We start from the raw sequence: 23,585 nt of genomic DNA on the forward strand, positions 1-23,585 counted from the left end.
CCCTCACCTGTGTTAAAACTCCTGATTATCATCAGATCCTCCTGTTTCTATGCTGCTTTGTTCGCCAGTGTCTTTTCATGCCAGGTTATTGCACAGTCACGTGTGAACAAAAAACGACTTGCAAATAACTGCTGTTTGTTAGATGTGTTGCTGGTCAGAGGATGGATTTACCTGGTGAGAAACTGATTATTTAAATCAGTTACATCCTAATGAAATTAAAGATTTACATCCATAAGGAAAACACTTGACACTCTTTACAAAAGAGCATTAAAAGTATTAGATAAAATCCTAGCATGTATCATAATTATAGAATATTAGAAAAATACCACCTACTAAATTGGGAGAATCTAATTTAATATGCAGATTTTGTCAAAATCCATTATAGATTAGCTCTACCTCCGCTAAACGAGAAATAATAGGACAACCAGAGCTGGCTCTGAGAAAATGGTTGCTAGAAGGACAAATTTGTAATCATTATTCATAAAATAAGTTAGGGCAGTGTGCAGTTCATACGATCACATGTGGTAGGTGCAATAACAATCATTCCAAAAAAGTAAAAAACAAAGCAACTGGACTTGTTTTCCGTAGTTGAAGATGTTTCGTTTCCTCTCCAGGAAGCGAAACATCTTCAACTACGGAAAACAAGTCCAGTTGCTTTGTTTTTTACTTTTTTTGGAATGACCATGACCTGGATGACTGAGAATCTTCAACTCCGAAATAACGAGCATTACAATCACTTTAACTGTTTTATTTTTAAAATATTCCATGTATGAATTAATCCTGGTGTTTGAGGTTGTTGGTTTAACAGCTGACTGTGGTGGCTATATATGTGCATATGTGTGTATGTATACATGTGTGTATACATACATATACAAGTTGTTTATTATGTATTTTTAAAAGCATTAATATGACCCTGCATTAATGTATTGAATATTTGTATTTATTATGTCCTTACAGTTTACATCAACCTGCCAAGGGACTAGAGATGAGAATTAGCCACAGGCTTTATTCTCATATATTTACCCTGTTCATCACCATGTATTGCCCCTTTTAAAATTAAACGCATAATTAATAATAATTGTGGTTTCTGTCGAGGTGACAGGTTCTGTTCTTTGACCCAAACACTGGAACACACTTAAACCCGCTGAGTAAAGTTCAGCTCAGGGTTGGTAAACAGCTGGAGGACGTTAGAAGACGTTGATGGTCCCAGCAGCAGACCAGGAAGTGATGTGAGGAAGAGGAGAACAAGTTCAGCACAGCTCTGGGTGATGAGATGTGAATGGTCGGGTTCTGGTTTTGTCCCACTTGGGTTGTAATGGTTATGGATGCAGAGGGTGAGCTGAGACACAGATGGGTACCAGACCTTCAGTCATCCTTGTCTGTACTTTGCATAATGTCTCATTATAACAGAACAACCTGCTGTTTGCTGCAGGTTTGAGGACCAGATGAGCCTCAGAGGGAACAACCACGCAGGTATTGTTTCATTTTCCTCAGTGGGAAACTGTTGCTGTTTTCAGCTCTTTAGGATTATCTCCACACAAAAACAAAGTTCTACACAGTCAGTGAAACTTCCCACTCAGTTAGAAAGGCATCAGCCCACATCTCTCAATGATATGCAAAAAGATTTGCTGCTTTTTGGGAACACTAAAAATATTCATCTACTTTAACAGCAAGTTTATTTATGCAAATATGTTCATACCCCAAGACAATCCAAAGTGCTCTACAGGAAGTCAACGTTTTCAGTCCTGATTTAAAGGAAACACCAGCTGTGTAAAATGTAATCCTAGTCCAATTGCAGCTGTTCATTTTTTGGCCTCAGAGATACTTTAGAGAATATTAGAGAACAATCAGCATCACTGAAACCAAGGAGCCCAGCAGACAGGTCAGGGAGGAAGTTCTGGACCAGTATAAACTGGTTCTACAAGAACATCCCAAGCTTTGAACATCTCTGAGAGTTCTGATCAATCCATCATCTGAAGATGGAGAGATGACGAACCATCTAGAAGAGTGTAGGAAGAGCTCAGAGAAGCAGCTCTAGGAGCTGCAGAGATCCACGGAGTCCATTAACAGGACCCTCCACAAACTGGGTACGTATGGAAGATTGCACGATTGTTGAACTGCTGAAATAAATCCTGTCTGCTGTTTAACAAGCACCAATGGACCAAGCATTGAGGTGAGTTTGGGACACTGTGGAAGTACTGCAGAGACTACAGACTATCTTTTTCACTTCCTCTTTCTTTATGGTTTAATTTTTATTGAGTTTCCCTTTTCATATCCATATTATCTAAAGTTTTGTTGACAGAACATGACAGTATGTTGCACTTTGGGATTTCTAAGGCAATATTTTCTCTACTTCTGTGTGAGACGCATCTTCCTTGAATGAGGATAGAACAAAAGGTGTAGGAAATCAATCCCGTTACAACGACTTATGTCACTGGATGCGTTGGCCACTGAATTGATTTTCCTCCCTGTTAAAGGGGAGTTTTCCTCTCCACTGTCGCTTCATGCATGCTCAGTATGAGGGATTGCTGCAAAGCCATCAACAATGCAGACGACTGTCCACTGTGGCTCTACGCTCTTTCAGGAGGAGTGAATGCTGCTTGGAGAGACTTGATGCAACCTGCTGGGTTTCCTTAGAGAGGAAACTTTCTCACCAACCTGGAGGATCTGATGGAGTCTGACTTTGGAAAGAGCCTTGAGATGATGTGTGTTGTGAATTAGAGCTATATGAATAAAACTGTAATTAATTAAATTTACTTCTTGTCCTGCATGATTTGGACTTCTGGAAAGAATGATGTGCGGGTCCTGACTTAAAGAACAACTTTATTTGTGCCATCTTTGCAAAAAAGACATGAGATTTCACCATAACATGAACTTTGTAAAGTGTCTTGAGATGACACGTGTTATGAACTGGTGCAATATAAATAAAATTGAACTGAAAATGTTTGTCCTTTTAGTTCCTAAGGACTTTTTGCCACTGAACATTGTACAATATAGTGACCCCTGTTGGGAAACTTGAGTTGTCAATATATAAGCTTGGCATTAAACAACAAGTACAAGAAAAGAGGAAGGGTGTAATGTTCAAAGGAGGAAGATGGAAAATTCAGAATGTTTAAAAAGAGATGGCAGGAAACCATCAGAGGCTCAAGATGAACTTCCATACCTGTTTGTTATGCCTGGTGTTCTGTGAGTACAATTTATTTTTAATTTCTCCACCCTAAAAGGATGTGACAGACCTTTCTTATAACAGATATCTTGTGTTTATATAAAATTCAGTCTTATTCTGAAGATGTTTGTTGAGTTGAGACAGAGGAGACTACACTGAAACTGATATGAAGAAAGTAAGACTGAAAGACTTCAGTGTTGGTTTATTGAGTTTCTTTAGATTTAAGAGAATGACAACATAAAGCAAAGTTTACTGCACTAATTTGTTGCTTCCTCATTTCACATTTCAAGTACAGGAATCTTTTCCAGGATCCAAAGTAGTTATGGAGGCTTAATTACCTCCCTGTGTTTTCACTCATTTGTCGGATTTAAAAAAAAAAAAGCTTTCACTGTAGCATGCATTAAATTAATTTTAAAAAAGAAGGAAAAAAACAACATTTTGCGAACTTAAAGGAATGTTGGCATGTGTAAGTTTTACACATTAAGTTTTCACAACTTTATGAACTTAATAACTTTGAGTAGACTTAACTTAATAGTGCCAGTGAGCACCTTTTGGGGAATCAGCGTTTAGAGTTCATCTGCTTGCAGAGAGCATCCCGTCTGGATCCTAAGTTACATTTTTTCTTATTATGTTTCCATGTTGTTAATCATGCAATTCTACATTTGCAATTTAACAAGACTTATTACTCAATAAACTGGGACGTTTTTTCTTGTATTCAACAACCAGCAGATCACAAGTTCCACTTCTAGGAAGTCATGTGTTCTATTATATTGACTACATCCCATTAATCGTAACGGCAGCTTCGCTCATGGTTTTGTCTGACGACGCCCATGGCCAGAAAGTCAGCTAATGAGGTTAAACTGATCTGCTGCAGCCTCCACTTCATCCAATACGTAATTTTCTATCTGTGGACTCAACTCAAATATTATAAGTTATCAAGCATTTTTATGTAACAGTTTACAGCACTTATTTACAATGGGTATAAACAACAAGTTGATAAGAATTGAGTTCTGCTTGCTTGAAATTCTTAAGTAAACTGAATGTTGTGTTTTACAGTGTTCCAGCGTAGAAATGTATCCCATAATAGCCCCTGGTTGGGAAGTAAAACTTTTTTAATTCATCAGGAACTTTAACTGGGTTTTTGTTGCGACAGAGTGCAGAGCGTTGTGATTTAATGTTTTATGCATTATGAATATGAGGCTAAATTAAAGTTACCAGAACAAATCTTAAAACGTGCTAAAATTAATCCTTAACTGTCCATCAAAGCAATTCACAACCTCACCCTTCCTTTCAGGTGTAATGAGGTGAGTTATATCTGTGACCTAATACCAACGCTATGCAGATGATACCCGGCTTTACTTGTAATTTCTACTGAACAAGCTGACATTGAAAATCATGGTGACTTCATCATTTGATCGTGCTGATTTACATTGTTAAACATAAGAACGATTGGGCCGTACCCAACATAACACACCACCCAGCTCCTAGTTCAGTCTATGGTCATCTACTTCCTTGAGCATTGCCTGCTCTTACTGCCTGTGATGTGAAAGGTCTGCAGATAGTCCAGAACCAAGTGGTGCGTCTGATCTTCAAGTGGCCTAAAAGAGCACATGCCATCGCTCTGTTCACTGAGTTTCACGTGTTACCCTTAACCCCCCAAATCAAATTCAAGTCTCTGTTAGCCAACATATTGTTTCATGGAATGGCTCCAATCTCACAAAAGATTATATTGCGACTCAGTCACGCCAGTCCTCAATGGATTGTAGGCCAGCAGTGCCACAGCACTTTAATGTCTTGTTACTGAAAAGTGCTATATAAAGAAACTTACCTTACCTAAACAATGCTCAAGTATATCCAGACTCTTGTGATTTGTCGTTCCACGATGGTGAACAAACTCACCAACTACCACAACCAGAGCATCCTTTTCTATCTTTGAGTGACTCTTGAAGAAGTTCTTTAGAAGGGATTTCCCAACCTGCACCAACCCTGTACTTTCCTGACCCCTCTACTCTTTCAGCAGTTCTCTCCATGTCAGCACTCTATGACTACTAGAGTTGCCAATTGTCTAGTATAAGCATATGTATTTTGAGCAAAGCTGAATTGTTCCTTATTTTGACTGTTGCCTGAAATGTATTTTCAAACTTACTTAGTCCCAAATAAGGAAGTCTTATTGAAGTAGAAAACTTGTTGCAGCTTTGCATATCCAGTGGATTAAGTGTAAGTGAAATAAATCTGTTGGTTTGTTGTCTTGTTGGAACATTTGGTTTAAGTATCTCTGAGCACAATACACGTAATGTATGTACATTTTGAACAGCAACATATTGAGATAATTTCATTGATTTTTGAGACATTATTCAGATTAAATTATTAATAATCAAGCAAAAGAAAAACTTAGTGTGCAAACAGCAAGTGATGTTTGACTGAACTTGATTCTGTGCATGAGAGTAAAGCTCTGATAATAACGTAGTAAATAATTGTTTTCTGCAGCTCTGCAGGTCAGAGACAGCAGAGCCGTCGATGCATTGAAACAGTACGGAGTATCAGGAGAAAACGTCACCCATCCCTGCTTGTTTATCTTGCATGGAATGGGAAATAAACCAGGGAAGATCTTCTGCAGGGAAACATGTGAAGGAGAAAACCTTCTTGTTGAAACAAGTGATGACACAGCTCAGAACGGACGATACAGAACCAAATATGTTAGAGAAACTTCCAAAACTTACTCTGTTCTGTCTGTGAGCATCTCGGGACTGAACTGGTTCGACTCAGGTCTGTACAGATGTGGTTTGGGTGACTCTTCATCTTCAGCTTCATACCAGGACTTCAGATTGGTTGTTGTAGACGGTGAGTCTCTGATACAGAAACATTCCTTCTCTCTGAAGAACTAAAGGGAAATTTCAGTTTTAAGAGAGAGCTGCTGTAAAAAACAATGACTGCATTACAAATCAAGTTATTGATGAACTGAAACCTCCTGCATGCACTTTATACATCATGGTTCACTGAATTTGTGTGGTTCTGCTTAAAGTGTAACTCAAAACCCAAAGTCTACTGTTCTGTGGAAAACTGGACAGACGGTGGTACTTTTATACATTTTCATGATGAAGAAATCTTTATTTTTCATTGCAATTGTACATTCCAATAAAGTTTGTCTTCTGCATTTAACTCCCTTAGGGAGCGGTGGGCAGCTATCACAGCGCCCGGGGACCAATCTGGGGCTAAGGGTCTGGCTCAGGGACCCACAGTGGCAGTGTGCAGGCATCGAACACTTGCAACGTTCTCAGACTGAAAGCGCGCCTGCTCTAAGCACTAGGCCACCATCCCCCTTAAAGCGATAGCAGAGGATGGTTACAATCCATTGACCTCTGGGTTATGGGCCCAGAGGGTGATGGATTGACCTCTGGGCCAAGTGCTTCAGTAGAGGGCGACTGGACTTCTTTCCTTGTTTCTAAAAGATCTCTGACCTCTCATTCACAAGGTGGTTAAATGGTTAAATGTAATAGCCTCATAAGTTGTCGTCAGAACAATCATGCTGTTAAGGTCACTAATGGGGCCAGAAGGACACACAGATACTGACCCTACCCTCTCTTCAAGCCAATGTTCGGGTTTTTTACTTGATGATCCAAACGACTCAAACGATGCCATGTGAGTTGTTCTTTAGCATTTCAATAAATGTAAATGTAACCATAACAACTCGAGGAGATCAATCAGGGCTGCCGGGTTACAGCTACTGCCCCATTAGTGGCATTAATGGCCCTACTTCTGTGATTGGTCTGACCATGGCCACTGATGGGCGGAGCAAACCGGATCAGTTGTTCCAAGGCCCAAAACTGTCTCCTCTTCATTAAGGCCCTTAGACGGTAAAGTATAAAAAGTGTGTGGTGCCCTACAGGAAAAGGGAGGAAAATACACAGCTCCAATATGTCCCTCACCTCCAGTTCAGGCCGCTGCTCCGTCCCTTTGATATTAAGAAGCAGGACTGCCTCCGTCACCTGAGGAACACGCCTCACACCACATGTACAGCATGGCGGCTGGTTCTCTCCACTCTGTGTCCTCTGCTCTAACAGTTCTAGCAAACTCAGTAGTTTCTGTCAGAGACCCGTTGTGTATTCCTGCCAGTGGATGCGGTTCTTAGAACAGTTCCAATACATGACATTTGGAGACTGGTAAACGTGAATGGTTGCACTGTTCCGTAACTTCCACCAGATTGATATTATTACCAGGTTCATCCAGACCAATTTATATATCAATATACATATAATTTAAATTATCACTATGGATTTACTAACTTATTATCGTTGGGTGGTTGTGTCACCATTACGCTTCCGTGACAATATTATCTAGAACCTGTTCTAAGCAGGAAAACCAAAGGATCAAATAAATGTAGCCGATTGGAGGGGGGGAGAAGGGTCTTCAAACGGTAAATATTTGTTTTTTTCTAATGTTTACAAAATGCCATAGGTGAGGGCCCATCTAAGTTTATCAGCCCAGACAAGGCTGTCAGCTGGCTTGGTTCTGACTACAACGCATTACCTGTTACCTCCGACCATGTTCAGAACTGAAGAAGCCTTTTGAATCAGCCAAAATGTCACCAAGAAACAACAGAAGAAGTCCGGTTGCCTTTCTACTTTAGTACTTGGGACTGTCATGAATAGCTGCCATTTTACACCAGTGAACTGGGATTAATGTGATCAGACTGCATCCTGCTGAGGACAGAAAGTAACTGATGATTATTTTAACAGCTCTGCTGGATGGAAACAAAGATCATCACTTCTATAAAGAAGCTGGTAGCTCGCTCACAGTCGCCTGTTTCTTTAAGTACACCGGAAAAAAACGATTGTTCTCAAGAGGAGGACCTGGAGATGAAGAAGTTCTTGTTCGGACAGATGGAGAACGCGGTGAAAGAGGCAGATACAGTTTAGAATATGATAGACGACCCTCAGGAGGAGTTCTGCTGGTGACCATCACCCAGCTGACCCAGTCTGACTCAGGACGGTACCGATGTACGATGGACAGAACATTTTTACCAGATTTACACAGAGACTTCAGCATCAGTGTCACCAATGGTGAGTTTTACGAAAATCATGTAAATATTACTAAGAATATATTTTATGGTTTATTTTATCTGGTTTTGTTCTTTCTAAACATCAGCAGGCTATTTAATTTGCTTCATTGTTTTTATTTGTATTCTTTTTCATAAAACACTTATTTCATAAAACACTGAAGCCTTAACTGTACCACCTACTTCCAACAATGTTGGGAGGTTGTGTAAAATGTCAAAAAAAGAGCACAAGGATTTGCAAATCCTTTTTGACCTATTCAGTACATTACAAGATATTTAATGTTAAAATTTATCAAATTTGTTGTGTTTTAGCAAACAAGCTAAAACTGGAGGGCAGCTGGAATGTCACGCAGATTTTTTTTAAACGTTTCAACACCTATGCCATGACCAGATCACAAAAATTTTGCAAAGTCATCTTTATTTTATTTTATTTTTTTAAATTCAATCATTTTGAAGTTGACATGTTCCAGCAATGTGGTGGTGGACGTTTTGTGCCGAAAGACACAAAAAGTGAGACGGACAGGTGGATTAAACTTAACCTGACAGTTAAACTTAATCCTCTAAAAGTCACACATTTGTCTAAACAAGCCCAGCTTTTAAAGATATTTGAACCTAAACATTTGATACAATTTAGCCTTTGCACTGAGATGCTTCTCAGCTCAGAGAAGTTCATCTTCTTCAATCTCAAATTCCCTTTGGACTGTGTGATGAAACTTTAAAAACTCACATCTTATCAGCCAATAAAAACCGTTAGGTATTGTTTAATTAAATGCTTCCTTTAGTGTACCTTGATAAATTCCATATACAGTTCATGAGAGGAACCAAAAACCTATTTTTCTGGCAGCATGCAAAGCTAAGCTTGTCCCACACAGACTTGGTCAATTTAGACTATCTAGAGAAATGTTTCATGATTTCTGCTTTTTTAGTGACTTGTTAAAAATAGTTTGTTATAATATATTGTTGTGGGGTTTCTACATATTTCCCAATAATTTAAATAAAAAGCAATTCACTGCAGGTTGAACGCTTGTTAGTCTGGAGGCTTGGCAGAGACATAGGCAGGGTTGGACCTCCTTAGAGGGGCTTATTGGACCTTTTTCATAACCGCCTACAGTTTTAAGTTTCACTGTGCTTTTTATTTCATTTGGTCGGATCTGTCTGTGTTTGTTTACTTGAACTGGTTCTTAATCCATCTTTTCTCTGATTTCTTCCAGCAGCTGATCCATCAACCTCCACACCAACAACCACAGACGGTTTAAGCTCCAGTTCAGGAAGTGTCACCAATCTAAGTAGGAAGACTCTGACATCTTCTGACAATCCATCCAGACACAGTAAGTGATGTATAAAGTCTTATGTGTGATTTTAGTATCTATACATGTATTACTTATTCAGAAATCTGCTTTTAAAGGTCAGTGTGGATGCTTTATTTTAATATTGAGCATATTTAGACACTAGTGGGTACACTCCTAAGTGAAAATATCTACAATGTGCCCAAAGTGTCAATATTCTGTGTGGCCTCCATTATTTTCCAGCACTGCCTTAGGTCTCTTGGGCATGGAGTTCACTAGAGCTTCACAGGTTGCCACTGGTGTCCTCTCCCACTCCTCCATGATGACATGATGGAGCTGATGGATGTTAGAAGCACTTTACTGCTTCACCTTCCCTTTGAGGAGGCCCCACAGATGCTCAATAGGGTTTAGGTTGGGAGACATGCTTGGCCCGGTCCAGCACCCCTGCCCTCAGTCTCTTTAGCAAGGCAGTGTTCATCTTGGAGGTGTGTTTGGGGTCATTATCATGTTGGATTACTTCCTTTTAGTTTCTGAAGGAAGACATGTTGGTATTCATGATTGCCCACAACCAGCAACACTCACGCAGACCATGACACCCTCACTACCATGCTTTACTGCAGGCAAGACACACTTGTCTTGGTGCTGCTCACTTGGTTGCTGTTGAAAATGTTTGACACCATCAGGAACAAATTATTTTATCTTGGTCTCATCAGACTAGAGGAAAATTGTTACTGAACTTAATCTGCTTGCCTTCAGCAAACTGTGTGTGGACTTTCATTATTCTGCTGTTTGAAACCAACCAGTTGTTCTTCAAAACTTCTGCAGATGTTCTGCTGATGGTGCTGACTTTGACCATCTCCATCAACCTGTTATATGTGGCTCTGCTGGTTTTCTGCAGAAAGACGCGTGGTAAAGCTCAAACAGGCAAGACAACACACAAATGCATTCATCGATCAAATGTTGACTAATCTCCCCTCAGAAATGATTAAGCATCATCCTTCAGATCTGATCACAAGTTTTACTCAAACTAGCATTCATGCAGGCGCTCTAACGCTCTACACTGTAGAAGGAGGAAGCAGAACATCACGATCAACCTCAGCCACACTGGTTCCTCTCCTGTCAGGATCATCAGGATCCTGAACATCTGCACATTCCCTCCACCTCAGTCCATGCAGACATGCTGAGGCACTAAGACTGCCTAAATGCACCATTATATCACTTATATTGTTTAAGTCTTGCTTTAAATCCACCACTCTGTCATCATACTGATGGGATTTTTTACATTGTTAACCTTCAACATTTAAGCTTCTTCTGAAACATTTTTCAGCTCCTGATGCACAAATGGAGCAAACATCTGAGACCGAGGTGAGGATGGAGAACCTCTGGATGCTCTCTGAAAATATTTCAAAAACTTAGTAAAAATATATGACCAAGATCCCCTCTTGTCTTCAAGGCTGGCACAATTTATGAGAATCTCAGTGAGGAGGTCTGGAGATGTGCTGATGTGGCGATCCACTCAGGTTTGGGAGAAGACCCAAACGGGAGAGCAACAGGAGCTGACAGGGATGACGACAGCATCTCACTTCTCAGCTCACCGTAAGAAAATCTTCTTTCATGTCAGCGTTGTGAAATCAGACAAGAGAAATAAATAACAGTAATAAGACTCTAAAGGAAGCCACATGCTCCACGAGAAACAAGACATTGCTCCTGCAGTGAATTACATAATTTTGTTCTTTCTGTATGTTCTCGACACAACATCTGGGCAGAACTTTTTAGTCAAGGGGTTTCTGGCTACCATACTGTGATTGGGCGGGATTAGATGGCCGTGTTTAGGTTGGAGAAGCAATGTCTCACACATCTGTGGGACTGCAGCTGCAGTTCACCTCTGGTCTTTTATTTCATGCCACTTCCAGCGTTTTTTCTATAAATTATCCAAGCGGGTCAGTCCCGCACTCGTAGCGCCGCATATCCCCGATGCACCGCATACCCCCGATGTTCACAGTCTTTACAAATAACGTCAGAGCACACCGTGTGCTATTCTGTGTCAGCCACAAGAAATGTGGGAAGCTGAAGGCAACAGCAGGGTCCCACCGCTATGAGTCCAGGTTCTCCTCCTCTCATCTTTCTTATTTTGCCCGCTGAGTCTTTATTGAAGGGTTTGAGCAGTGGATGAAAACCAAGGAGACTGTACCAGACTGTAGCAGGTGTGAGAAGATGGCTGGAGCTGGACGGTGGAGTTGAGGCTTGGCAGACGAAAGGCCAGGGTGAGGACATGGCGCAGACGAAGGTGAAGACTGTGGGCATCGAATGTCTGAAGATGGACCAGCAGTGGGGAACAGACTGAGGGAGTTTATATAGGAGAGCTGGCAGGTGGATTGAGTCCAGGATAACTAGAGCAGCAGGTGAAACAGATCAGGCTTGGAGTGGGACTGACCAGAGTGGAATGATCCGGAACTGTCCATGGTGCTGCAGGAGGAACTAATTCCCTGACAATCCTAAATTACCAGTTTGGGTCTTAATTATTTCCAGGAGAAATAATTACATTAACAAAAGTCAAGTGTGCTAAAGGTTATTAATTTTTATTTAGAAAATCATTATTATTAAAATGTTATTTTATCAAATAATGTTTTGTCTCAGGATTTGCATTGTGAATGTGTTGAACATACCAAATGTTCTGAATCAGTTAAGCTAATTCAACCTCATTCCACATTCTTTAAGATGAACTTTGGTTCTTAACTCAGATTTATAGTTAACCAGGATTCACTTAATCATTCTGTGTACATAGTTCCTTAGTTTCTTTAATCTTAATTTTGCTTAATAGTTTTAGTTAAGTTTAACTAGCCTAGTAGAGAGGATGTGGTGATTGAAATATAGTGTTAATTCAGATAAACAGCATTATATAGTGATGTTCTTTGGATAATCATTTTATTACTGTTAATAAATTATTGAACTTAAAGAGAAGTTGTCACTCACCTATTTTATATGGGTGCAGAGTTTGCTGTTAAAAGAACGTCAGAGCTGGAATCATCCCTTTCAACTATTGTCCTGATATCAGCTGTTTGTGCTGATATTCATTGAACAACATCTAACAGACAGAGTGTTATTTATTAAACATTAAATAACTTGAAACATGTATAATGGTGCAACATCAGTTTATTTTTCACCACTGAAACATTAAGTTCCACTAAGTTTTATATTCAGTCAGCGGTTTTATTAATATTATTTATCCACAGAGATTCATAGCTACATTACCTCAATGGCGCTAAACCGTTGCTCTGAGGGTTACCCAGATACCCCTTGCTATCCTTCCCTGTCTTAAAATAAATGGCATTTTTCAGGTCTTCTAGGAGTCGTTAATGTGTGTCTTTGCTTTTAGGTTTGTTGTTTTGACTTAAATCATGTTTTATTTCCTTAAAAGCTGCTGATTGTTTCAGGTTGAAGGAGCAGAGAAGAAGCTCAGATGGACCAAACATGGAGGTAACTATTCTCACAGTATACTGGCGGGATGATTGTTGTTGTAAAGTGAAATAAAGCACTGAGACGGTTCACTGCTGACAGATCCACCTGCTGACTGGCAGATTCAGAGAGAAACTGTAAAAAACGTTGTGTAACCTATAACTTATTTTTACTTTATTTTTTTTGTTAATTTAATTTTTTGGTTTAGCAACAAACACAATTTTCTTGTAATACTGATAATGGTGTGCAATGTGAAATAAACCTATTTCATTAAATATTTGTATATTTTATCTTGAATATCTTGAAATATGCTTCATCACAAGCTGAGGTGATGTTTGTGACTCTTAATGATTGTATATTATATTAGGAAATAACTGTTTGTTTGTGTTTTTATTATTTACAGAATATCATCATGGTGGCTGCTCACGCACAGAGTCCGGGTTTTTCTCCCAGCAACCAGAACCACATCCCGTCTACAGTCTCACAGCCAACATGAGACCCTGGGTCCAGGCCCAGATTCGGTTTCTGGAGCTCAGGGTTGCAGTTTGTTCACTGAAGCTGATGAAATCTGGACGTAGACAAACTAAACACAGAAGAAAATGTCTCTGTGTTTCTTTAGTTTTGGCTACATGTGATTTTAAATCACAGATATTTATGACATTAATTGATTTTTACTGCTGGTTCATCGTTGTAATCATGAATTAATGACTTGCTTGGATTAAAAGGTTAGGATGAAAAAGCTCTATATTTTTTACTGAAACAGTTTCTCCAGATTTCCTTTTTCCTTCCAGTTTGTTTTCCATTTGTAGATAAAATGCTTTATTCTATGCTCTGTACTTCCTGACAAACTGGAAATTTTTCTCCTGTTATGTGAGTACTTCATCTTTAACGTACTTCAACAATTATTACAAATTAAATTTTGGTATTTAGATTCTTCCCTGTAATTTATTCAGTTTAAAAGTCCACTTAAAACCATTTTTTTATTTCAACTTTACTTAGAACAAACTGTTACATCAACAATCATACAATAGCATATTTAATTAAAATGAAAAAAAAAATACAAAAGAGTTAGGATTTCTAAGAGCCATTTAGAAACCCATAGTCAGTGAGTTAAAGGCAAAGCTTCAGCTTTGATCTCAGAACATCAAAGAGAAACCTGCTGGTTGACCGAAGTGTTCTCAAACTTTAGATTCTGTTTTATTCTCATTCATTAGACCATGGTCCACCAGTAGGTGTCAGTATAAACATAATGTTAAACTTTTGCAGATGTTCCTCTGAAGGTTGGTGTGACTGTGATCAGAGGTTCCTGTTATCAGCAGCTTTTCTGGTTTCCTGCAGCAGAAGATCTCTGAGAGGCGAGAAAGCAGCAAACACTCTGTGACTCCTCTGGACACCCAGCAGAGAAAAGAAGTTGAACAAGCTTAGTGTTTGTGTTTTAAGTTGATTTGTTGGAAATTCATTTTGAACTCTTTTTGAAAAGTATTCTGACAGAAAATAGAGATAATGATTTTCTATTGAAAAAACTGTCTGACAGAGTAAAACAGTTTTTTACACTAATGAGCTCTTAGTCTGACCCGTCCAGTAAGAGCAGTGATGGGATGGTAAACCCGACAGGAAACCAAAGCCCTGATCAACAACCCTCTGGATCATAGAGGCACTCAAACCCCTCCACCACGTTAAGGTGGCAGTTATTTGAATATTGGGAAACAATTATTTTTTTTAATGAATGCAGAAAATAGAGGATACCTTCTCCTGAAAGCAAAATGGTGTTTAAGTTAAACAATCAAATGGTATTGACAAAAGAACTGATTTTTAATTTATTCATACTGATTTCTTACAACAGGAACTTGCAGATACATGGTTTTATTGGTCTGAAGAGAAACTCTGAAGCACAGGGTAGACCCATGATGACCTTGAGGTTGACATTTGCAAATATGGATCATTGTACCAGAACATTTCTGACTCCAGCTTTAGAACATCATGAAGCTGTAGTTAGCTCCTCTGATTCTCAGAGAACCAGAGGAGAAAGAGAGTCTTTGTTCACATTTTAAATTCTTAGTTTTTCTGTTTCTGTTAGATTCTGATCTACTTTTTATAAAACGTTGTATTTGAGTTTGAGACAATGTGTCTCTTGTAAAACGTTGTGAGCGTCAGTGTGGATGTGGCTGCAGCAGCTGACAGACGGAGGAAGACTGATGTTCTGCATCACGCCTCGAGGAGGAAGTTATTCGATTCAAGAGCAAAAAGTGTGAAAAGCTACTGCAGAAAATCATCCCAGCTCCATCATGAACATTCATCACTGTTTGTTCTGCTTCTTCATCGTCTGTGAGTAAATGTTCTTCCTTTTTCTGTTGCTCACATTCTCCCAGTGTGATGATCAGTCAGTTTAATGTGTAAGTTCCACTTTTTAAAGATTTATCGAACAGAAACTGTGTCTTCACTGTGAACATGTCTCTGGATGGCTGCAGACATTGTTTTTCACACCATAAAACTATTATCTGACGTTAAATACATCTGCTTCACATTAGAAATAAATAAGAACAGAAATCCTGACATAGTTCAGTTGAATTATTTGCTACTTGATGTAGAGAACCTGACGAGCAAAAAAAGTTACTTACTCAGCAGAAAAAGTTGGAATTGAAGAGTCTGTTATTCAAGGTATGAAATAAATGAAGGCCATTGGTTCATTAGTATGTATTTCATGTCTTTGATTTTTATTTAGCGTTAATTATATGTGAGCTATCAATAGAGAGGACTCAAATCATCCAATTCATTCATTAACAAGTGCAGGTATTAGATGCACAACAAGAGCAGGCCTCCATAAAGCATTGCATCTAAAGTCACCATCAATCAGATCATTGTGAACATGAGGAGGGGGCAGCAAACACAGACGTCTCTGCCAAACAGTTACTGAAGCCATGGGAAACAATGATTTAGTGCATTTTCATGCACCAAGCTACCAAATTATTATTCTGCTTTAGAAGCTCCTGTTTACTCTGAGTAAAATTTTAGGTGCATCGTGTGTTTCTGATCGGTGTCTGCATATTTAAACCCTAAATGTTCCAACAGAAATGCGCTAACTCCACCTTTCTGGTTGCTAAACGCTGCAGCTGCTATAGCTGTAGCTGCCTGGTGCTGCTAATTTCACCTCTTTGTCATTTCGTAACTTTGCTATTCTGGTCGGGTGGTTGGGGGATGTTTCTTACCAACCACGCATCATTTCATACCTGCCAAGATGCCGCTGCTCTCATCTTCTCGCCATTTTCACTTCTGGTGCCTTTTCAAAACAAGACCTTTTAAAACCACTTTTGAAAGCAGAAGTGCACATCTTTTATATGAAACTACAAAAAATAAAAGCATGCTTGGAAAGCAGAAAAGGGCCCCAAAAATGTATTTTTGGCGGAAACTCTGTTTTTGTGAAAAAATATAAATCAATTAATTGCAGAGCTACTGTCTAGCATGATGATAATTTGGATTTCAGAAACAATTTTTCAGAAACTTAAAAATACATCAGTCCTTCCAACTTACAAACGTTTGGTTCTTGTTTTATTTCCTTCATACAGTCGATTGTTTGCTTGTTTTCATGTCAATGACTGCTTACTCCAGTACACTGTATCAGTTTTGTTAGATTTATCAGCTGCTTCTGATACTGTGGACAACATTATACTGATAAACAGACTGAGGGATGTTGGGTTGTCTGGTGTAGTTTTAAAATGCTTCCAGTCTTACCTCTCAGATCTTGTATAGTTTATATAAATCAGTTTTTTTCCTGTCACTGCTATTTTGTCTTGTGGAGTTCCTCAAGGATCCGTTTTGGGGCCTATTCTTTTTTTACTATGTATTTTTCCTTTATGTCAGATCATGAAGCCTTATAATGTCTATTATCATCTGTATGCTGATGATGTGCAACTGTGTTGTTCTAATTGACCCTTAGAAATGTATAAATGGTCCAACCTTAGGCACTGTTTGCCAAAAGTCAAACAATGGCTTGAGAACGACCATCTGGAACAAAATGGCAACAAAACAGAGACCCACAGTTGTTGCTCCTGATTATAAAATGCTTGTTGATCTTTTATTTATTTTTTTTGAAATTGTTTTGCTTTCTCCTGCTCTATGATCTGGACATCTTTGATAACTGCAGCTGGTGATACCAAGGACCGACCACGCCTTACCAAAACATCACCCTGAAGTACCAGAGGTTATAAAGTTCTGTCAGTTTCACATTAGAGCAGTTCAGTGCTTTTTTCTAAATAATATGCCATTGAAGGAAGTCTGATTCTAAGCTTTCTGCAGGTGAAATGCTTATTGTAAGTACCTTCTACATCATCTGCAGCATTTTTAATGATGCTCAAGATGTTTCAAACTTTGCAGCCCTTCCACTGCTAATGGTTCTGATTCAGGTTTGAATCCAAACTTTTCAGGGAAGCATATAAAACATGAATTCTGACTATTAGGTGCATTCACCTTTTAACAGAACCAACACAGATTATTCACCTTTAAAGATTTTTACAGCTTCACTGGACCAAGTCGAAGCATCTGTGTCATTACTCTCCTCTAACTTTTAACCTCTATTTCCACTTATTTTGCATCTTAAACTTATTATTGTTGTGCTTCTAATTTCTGGGCCTGGGCTCCCTTGCTTTTTAACTCATCTTTTTTTTTCCTGTCGGTGTTTGTAGAAATGTGATCATTGTGTGGTTTCTCACAGGAAGGACTCGTAAAAACCTGTTGCTTTTCTCTGCAGCTCTGCAGGTCAGAAACTGCGGTTCTGCTAAAGTACTGAGAAATATGTACGGGGCAGCTGGAGAAGACTTTAGAGCTCAATGTGGCCTTTATTCCTCTGGAACCTGGAAGATCTTCTGCAGAGAAAACTGTGAAGGAGGAAACATTCTGATTGAAACGAGAGAAACTAGAGATAAGAGTGGACGATACAGCACTGAATGTGTTACAGAAGCACCTTCTGGATGGTTTCAGTTCTATGTGAGAATCTCAGGACTGACCCAGTCTGATTCAGGACGGTACAGATGTGGTGTGGGTGACTCTTTGTCCTCAGCTTCTCACCAGGACTTCAGACTCTTTCTTGCAGACGGTGAGTTTCTGCTAAACAAGGAAATGTTTTAATCTCTCTGAAGGTCTGAGGATCAGTTTAAATTTAAACACTGAGGTTCTGTGATGGCTGTTCTAACAGATCCAGACTGGTTAAACTGGGCAGATCCCAGGAGAACTGTAGAGAAACTGGGATTAATGTGATCAGACTGCATCCTGCTGAGGACAGAAAGTAACTGATGATTATTTTAACAGCTCTGCTGGATGGAAACAAAGATCATCACGTCTATAAAGAAGCTGGCAGCTCGCTCACAGTCGCCTGTTCCTTTGGTTCCTCTGGAAGAACCAAATCCTTCTGCAGAGGAGGACCTGGAGAAGAAGAGGTTCTTGTTCAGACAGGTGGAGACAGAGGTGAAGGAGGCAGATATAGTTTAGAATATGATGAACAGCCTTCAGGAGGAGTTCTGTTGGTGACCATCACCCAGCTGACCCAGTCTGACTCAGGACGGTACCGATGTAAACTGGACAGAACTGGTTCACCTAGTTTATACAGAGACTTCAGTATCAATGTCATCAATGGTAAGTTTCTTCTGTTTTCTGTATTTTTCTTCTTTTGCTTTGTTTTTGTTTTCTCTGGTTCTTTTTGCTCTTCCTTAATCAGCTCCAGATCCAAACTGTTGTATATCTGCTTATTAGAATACGACGAAGGACAAAACAGGAGTTATGGTGGTAACTATCACATAGCTAACGCAGTCAGACCCAGGAAGGTATTGATGTAAACTAGACAGAACTGGTTTATACAGAGACTTTCATATCACCTGTTTTTATTTATAAGAACATCTTTGGTTAATGAAATAGAAAACATCTGAACATCTGCAGCTTGAATCAGCTCTAAATCCAAGCTTCACTGTTCTGCGTCCCACTAGTCGACCCATCAGTCTCCACACCTCCACCCAGAACCAGTATAAGCTCCAGTTCAGGAAGCTACACACCTTCAGTTTCTTCTGAAACCACAGATCTGTCTGTTCTGACTCAGTGGAGCACAACAACATCTGAAGATGCAGCAAACCGAGGTGAGTGGTAAATTCTTCACTTCCACCAAACTGAAACAATCCAAAATCCTACTGGTGAGGAGCTAATCTAAAGAACAAAGAAGGACATTTTTTGCAGACACGGCATCGTATTGCTGAACTGAAATTCCATTATGTTCTGTTACCACAGAAAGACAGGTTAGCAAACCCTCCTATGTGCGCTTCTGAACTCCACTCCACCAGGGCCGACAATGAATTGGCTAACTTCTTTACTGAAATACATAATATTAGAGGGCCAGTCTGGACATGCTGTCTCCAACTAGAGCTTATCCTGACAAAATGTCCAAATTCAACCAAATAAACTGCAAAAGAACAGATAATTTAGCAGCTAAGTTCCTCCTCCTGCTGCCATGATGTTCTACCCACTGCTTTCTTTAAGAATGTTCTGCCTGTCATAGCGTCTGATTTGACTCAGATAATAAACACCTTCCTTCTGTCAGGTGTTTTCCCCCAGTCCCTAAAAACAGCAATTATGAAACTACAGGCCCATCTCAAACCTCCCCTTTATCAATAGATTATTAGAAAAGCTGAGTTTCAACAATTAAACACCTTCTTCATAATGACCAGCCGCTTTAACGTTCTCCAGTCAGGTTTCCTCACTACAGTACAGAGACCGCCCTGATCAAGGAGTTTAATGACATCCATATAAATACAGACTATGGAAGAACCACAGTGGCAATGCTGGGCAAATTTATTTCTATAGCACATTTCAGTACAGAGACAATGCAAAGTGTTTTACATGAATAAAATACAGGAGGAAAAAAAAGAATAAAAGCATGTAGGAATAAAATGTAGAAACAAAATAGAACATGGAAAAATAGAAACTAAAAGCAAACATTAAAAACAGTTGGACTACAAACTTAAACTAATGATGTTTCAGTAAAACAGTTTAACTAGAACAGTCGAAGGTAATCCTAAACAAATGTGTTTTTAATCTTGATTTAAAGGAACTCAGGCTTTCAGCACTTTTACAGTTTTCTAGGAGTTTGTTCCAGATCAGTGGAGCATAGGAACTAAATGCTGCTTCTCCATGTCTGGTTCTGGTTCTGGTTCTGCAGAGCAGGCTGGAGCCAGAAGACCTGAGTGGTCTGGAGGGTTGATGCCCTGATAACAAGTCTGTGATGGATTTAGGTGCTAATTCAGGGATTTATAGACTAACAGAAGGATTTTAAAGTCTATTCTCTGAGATCCAGGGGGCCATGGAAGAACTTCAGAACCGGGTCCATGTTCTCTACGTTCTCAGTCTTAGTGGAAGGACTTCAGAACCGGGTCCATGTTCTCTATGTTCTTAGTCTTAGTGGAAGGACTTCAGAACCGGGTCCATGTTCTCTACGTTCTTAGTCTTAGTGAGGACTTCAGAACCGGGTCCATGTTCTCTACGTTCTTAGTCTTAGTGGAAGGACTTCAGAACCAGGTCCATGTTCTCTATGTTCTTAGTCTTAGTGGAAGGACTTCAGAACCGGGTCCATGTTCTCTACGTTCTTAGTCTTAGTGGAAGGGCTTCAGAACCAGGTCCATGTTCTCTATGTTCTTAGTCTTAGTGGAAGGACTTCAGAACCGGGTCCATGTTCTCTACGTTCTTAGTCTTAGTGAGGACTTCAGAACCGGGTCCATGTTCTCTACGTTCTTAGTCTTAGTGGAAGGACTTCAGAACCGGGTCCATGTTCTCTACGTTCTTAGTCTTAGTGAGGACTTCAGAACCGGATCCATGTTCTCTACGTTCTTAGTCTTAGTGAGGACTTCAGAACCGGGTCCATGTTCTCTACGTTCTTAGTCTTAGTGGAAGGACTTCAGAACCGGGTCCATGTTCTCTACGTTCATAGTCTTAGTGAGGACTTCAGAACAGGGTCCATGTTCTCTACGTTCTTAGTCTTAGTGAGGACTTCAGAACCGGGTCCATGTTCTCTACGTTCTTAGTCTTAGTGAGGACTTCAGAACCGGGTCCATGTTCTCTACGTTCTTAGTCTTAGTGAGGACTTCAGAACCGGGTCCATGTTCTCTACGTTCTTAGTCTTAGTGGAAGGACTTTAGAACCGGGTCCATGTTCTCTACGTTCTTAGTCTTAGTGAGGACTTCAGAACCGGGTCCATGTTCTCTACGTTCTTAATCTTAGTGGAAGGACTTTAGAACCGGGTCCATGTTCTCTACGTTCTTAGTCTTAGTGAGGACTTCAGAACCGGGTCCATGTTCTCTACGTTCTTAGTCTTAGTGAGGACTTCAGAACCGGGTCCATGTTCTCTACGTTCTTAGTCTTAGTGGAAGGACTTTAGAACCGGGTCCATGTTCTTTACGTTCTTAGTCTTAGTGAGGACTTCAGAACTGGGTCCATGTTCTCTACGTTCTTAGTCTTAGTGAGGACTTCAGAACCGGGTCCATGTTCTCTACGTTCTTAGTCTTAGTGGAAGGACTTCAGAACCGGGTCCATGTTCTCTACGTTCTTAGCCTTAGTGAGGACTTCAGAACCGGGTCCATGTTCTCTACGTTCTTAGTCTTAGTGAGGACTTCAGAACCGGGTCCATGTTCTCTACGTTCTTAGTCTTAGTGAGGACTTCAGAACCGGGTCCATGTTCTCCAAGTTCTTAGTCATAGTGGAAGGACTTCAGAACCGGGTCCATGTTCTCTACGTTCTTAGTCTTAGTGAGGACTTCAGAACCGGGTCCATGTTCTCTACGTTCTTAGTCTTAGTGAGGACTTCAGAACCGGGTCCATGTTCTCTACGTTCTTAGTCTTAGTGGAAGGACTTCAGAACCGGGTCCATGTTCTCTACGTTCTTAGTCTTAGTGAGGACTTCAGAACCGGGTCCATGTTCTCTATGATCAGTTCTACTAAAGATAAACATGGATTCGTTTCTTCAGATCCTGCTGAGACATCAGTCCTTTAATCCTGGAAATGTTCTCCAGGTTCTAGAAGGCTGACCAGTGCTGGTTCTATTGGACCTCAGTGCAGCATTGATGCTGTCGATCACTCCATTCTGTTAGAACGCCTGGAGAACTGGGTCGGCCTCTCTGCTGCAGCTCTCCACTGGTTTAAATCCTACTCAAAGGACTTTTTTTTGGTCAGCAGGTAACTTTACATCAGAGACAATAAAAATCACATGTGGGGTTCTCCAAGGTTCCATCCTGGGTTCTTCCTCTTCAATATCTACATGCTCCTCTAGCTCAGATCATAAAAAACATCATCAGCTACCGTAACTATGCATAACATCACTATGCAGACGACACACAGCTCTACATCACCATGTCACCAGGTGACTATGAACCAGTTCAAGAGTAAATGCTTAGAAGAAATCAATGCCTGGATATGCCAGCATTTTCTTTAACTGAATAAAAACTAAACTGAAGTAATAATTTCTGGACCACTAGAGGAGAGATCAAGAGTTAGCTCACAGCTTCAGCTGCTTCAGCTAGAAACCACTGATCCACTGTAGTGATGGACTCAGACCTGAACCTCCAAAACCTCTAAACACAAGGTTGACCTTCTATCACTTGGAGAACATTTCCAGGATTAAATGACGTCTGAGCAGGATCTGGAAAATCAAATCCATGTGTTTAATTTTTGGTTGACTTGATTACAATTAATTCTACTGCAATGTAGTTTCTTATGTTTGTTTTTGTTTTCATTTGTTCTGTTCTGATCATGTTCAGCATGTTGAATTGTCTTGTTATTGAAATGTGCTACAAATAAACCTGCCTGCCTTGTTACCACAGAGAAACACACAGCGGTGTCCGTGTGCCTTAGGATGTTTTAAGATCCATGTAGGATAAAGACACAGACTCAGTATCAGCACCATACCTCCAATATGAAAACCTGCATGCCAAACAAACAGGTTCTCTTTCCACAGGGTCTGCAGAAGTTCTGCGGATTGTGGCTCTGACTCTGGTTATCATCATCATCCTGTTGTCTGTGGCTCTGCTGGTTTGCTGCAGAAAAAGATCTGAAAAGCAACACACAGGTAAGGCAACAGAAAACCCCCGCATCCACAGACAGAGTGAAAAATATGCAGGATGTTCTGCTTTATAATTCTGGTGGTCCCACATGATGGAGGTCCGAAAGTTTGTGGCACAACTTCAATGACTTCTAAGGTGGATAAAGAGGGTTGAAGATCTGGTGAAGACTCAAAAATGTTTGAAGTTCCAGTAAACAACTTTACTAACAGAGCAAAAGGTTTCGGCTTGTGGCTCACATCAGGGTTTTACATGATGTAAATGTTGGTTATGCTTTGGGCAAAATGGGCAAAAGAAAAACACGTGCAAACCTAAAAGTTGTTATATATAGTATATGAGACTTTCCTGGAAAGTCTCATATACTATAATTATTATACATCTTTTGTCTTAGAAAAATTATTACTTCTACAGGTTTAATCAAGAGGCTAAAATGATTCATTAACTTTGGAAAACAGATATAAGGAAAACCCTACAGTTTGTAGAACAATATAGATGCAAAAAACAGAAATTTGCAGACAGAAGATCTAAAATAAGAAGCAA

At 39.8% G+C, this 23,585-nt stretch overlaps 1 protein-coding gene across 5 annotated transcripts; it reads left to right on the forward strand.

Annotated features, from left to right (window-relative positions):
- Positions 1–3,132: 3,132 nt before the first annotated feature.
- Positions 3,133–23,156, forward strand: LOC105921902 (polymeric immunoglobulin receptor). Of its 5 annotated transcripts, XM_036143077.1 has the most exons (10): positions 3,133–3,186; positions 5,654–6,007; positions 7,903–8,226; positions 9,434–9,550; positions 10,334–10,432; positions 10,836–10,873; positions 10,962–11,104; positions 12,943–12,985; positions 13,368–13,458; positions 13,493–13,709. In XM_036143077.1, coding segments are annotated over exons 1-10 (1,248 nt in total). In that variant the 5' UTR covers positions 3,133–3,149; the 3' UTR covers positions 13,495–13,709. The 5 variants fall into 5 exon arrangements, 4 of the variants coding, with proteins under 4 accessions (XP_035998970.1, XP_035998967.1, XP_035998976.1 ...); XR_004931919.1 differs by having other exon boundaries at positions 12,927–12,985; positions 13,368–13,709; XM_036143074.1 differs by having other exon boundaries at positions 13,368–13,709.
- Positions 23,157–23,585: the final 429 nt, after the last annotated feature.

Source organism: Fundulus heteroclitus, chromosome 1 (genome assembly GCF_011125445.2).
Source record: "Fundulus heteroclitus isolate FHET01 chromosome 1, MU-UCD_Fhet_4.1, whole genome shotgun sequence".
In the NCBI taxonomy this organism is placed as follows: domain Eukaryota; kingdom Metazoa; phylum Chordata; class Actinopteri; order Cyprinodontiformes; family Fundulidae; genus Fundulus; species Fundulus heteroclitus.

Bases quoted from the DNA above. Each gene is read 5' to 3' on its own strand.
- LOC105921902 (XM_036143074.1), top strand. From the start codon at position 3,150: ATGAACTTCCATACCTGTTTGTTATGCCTGGTGTTCT. The intron at 11,105-12,942 runs GTAAGAAAATCT...TGATTGTTTCAG, and splicing joins ATCTCACTTCTCAGCTCACC to GTTGAAGGAGCAGAGAAGAA. The intron at 12,986-13,367 runs GTAACTATTCTC...TATTATTTACAG, and splicing joins CAGATGGACCAAACATGGAG to AATATCATCATGGTGGCTGC.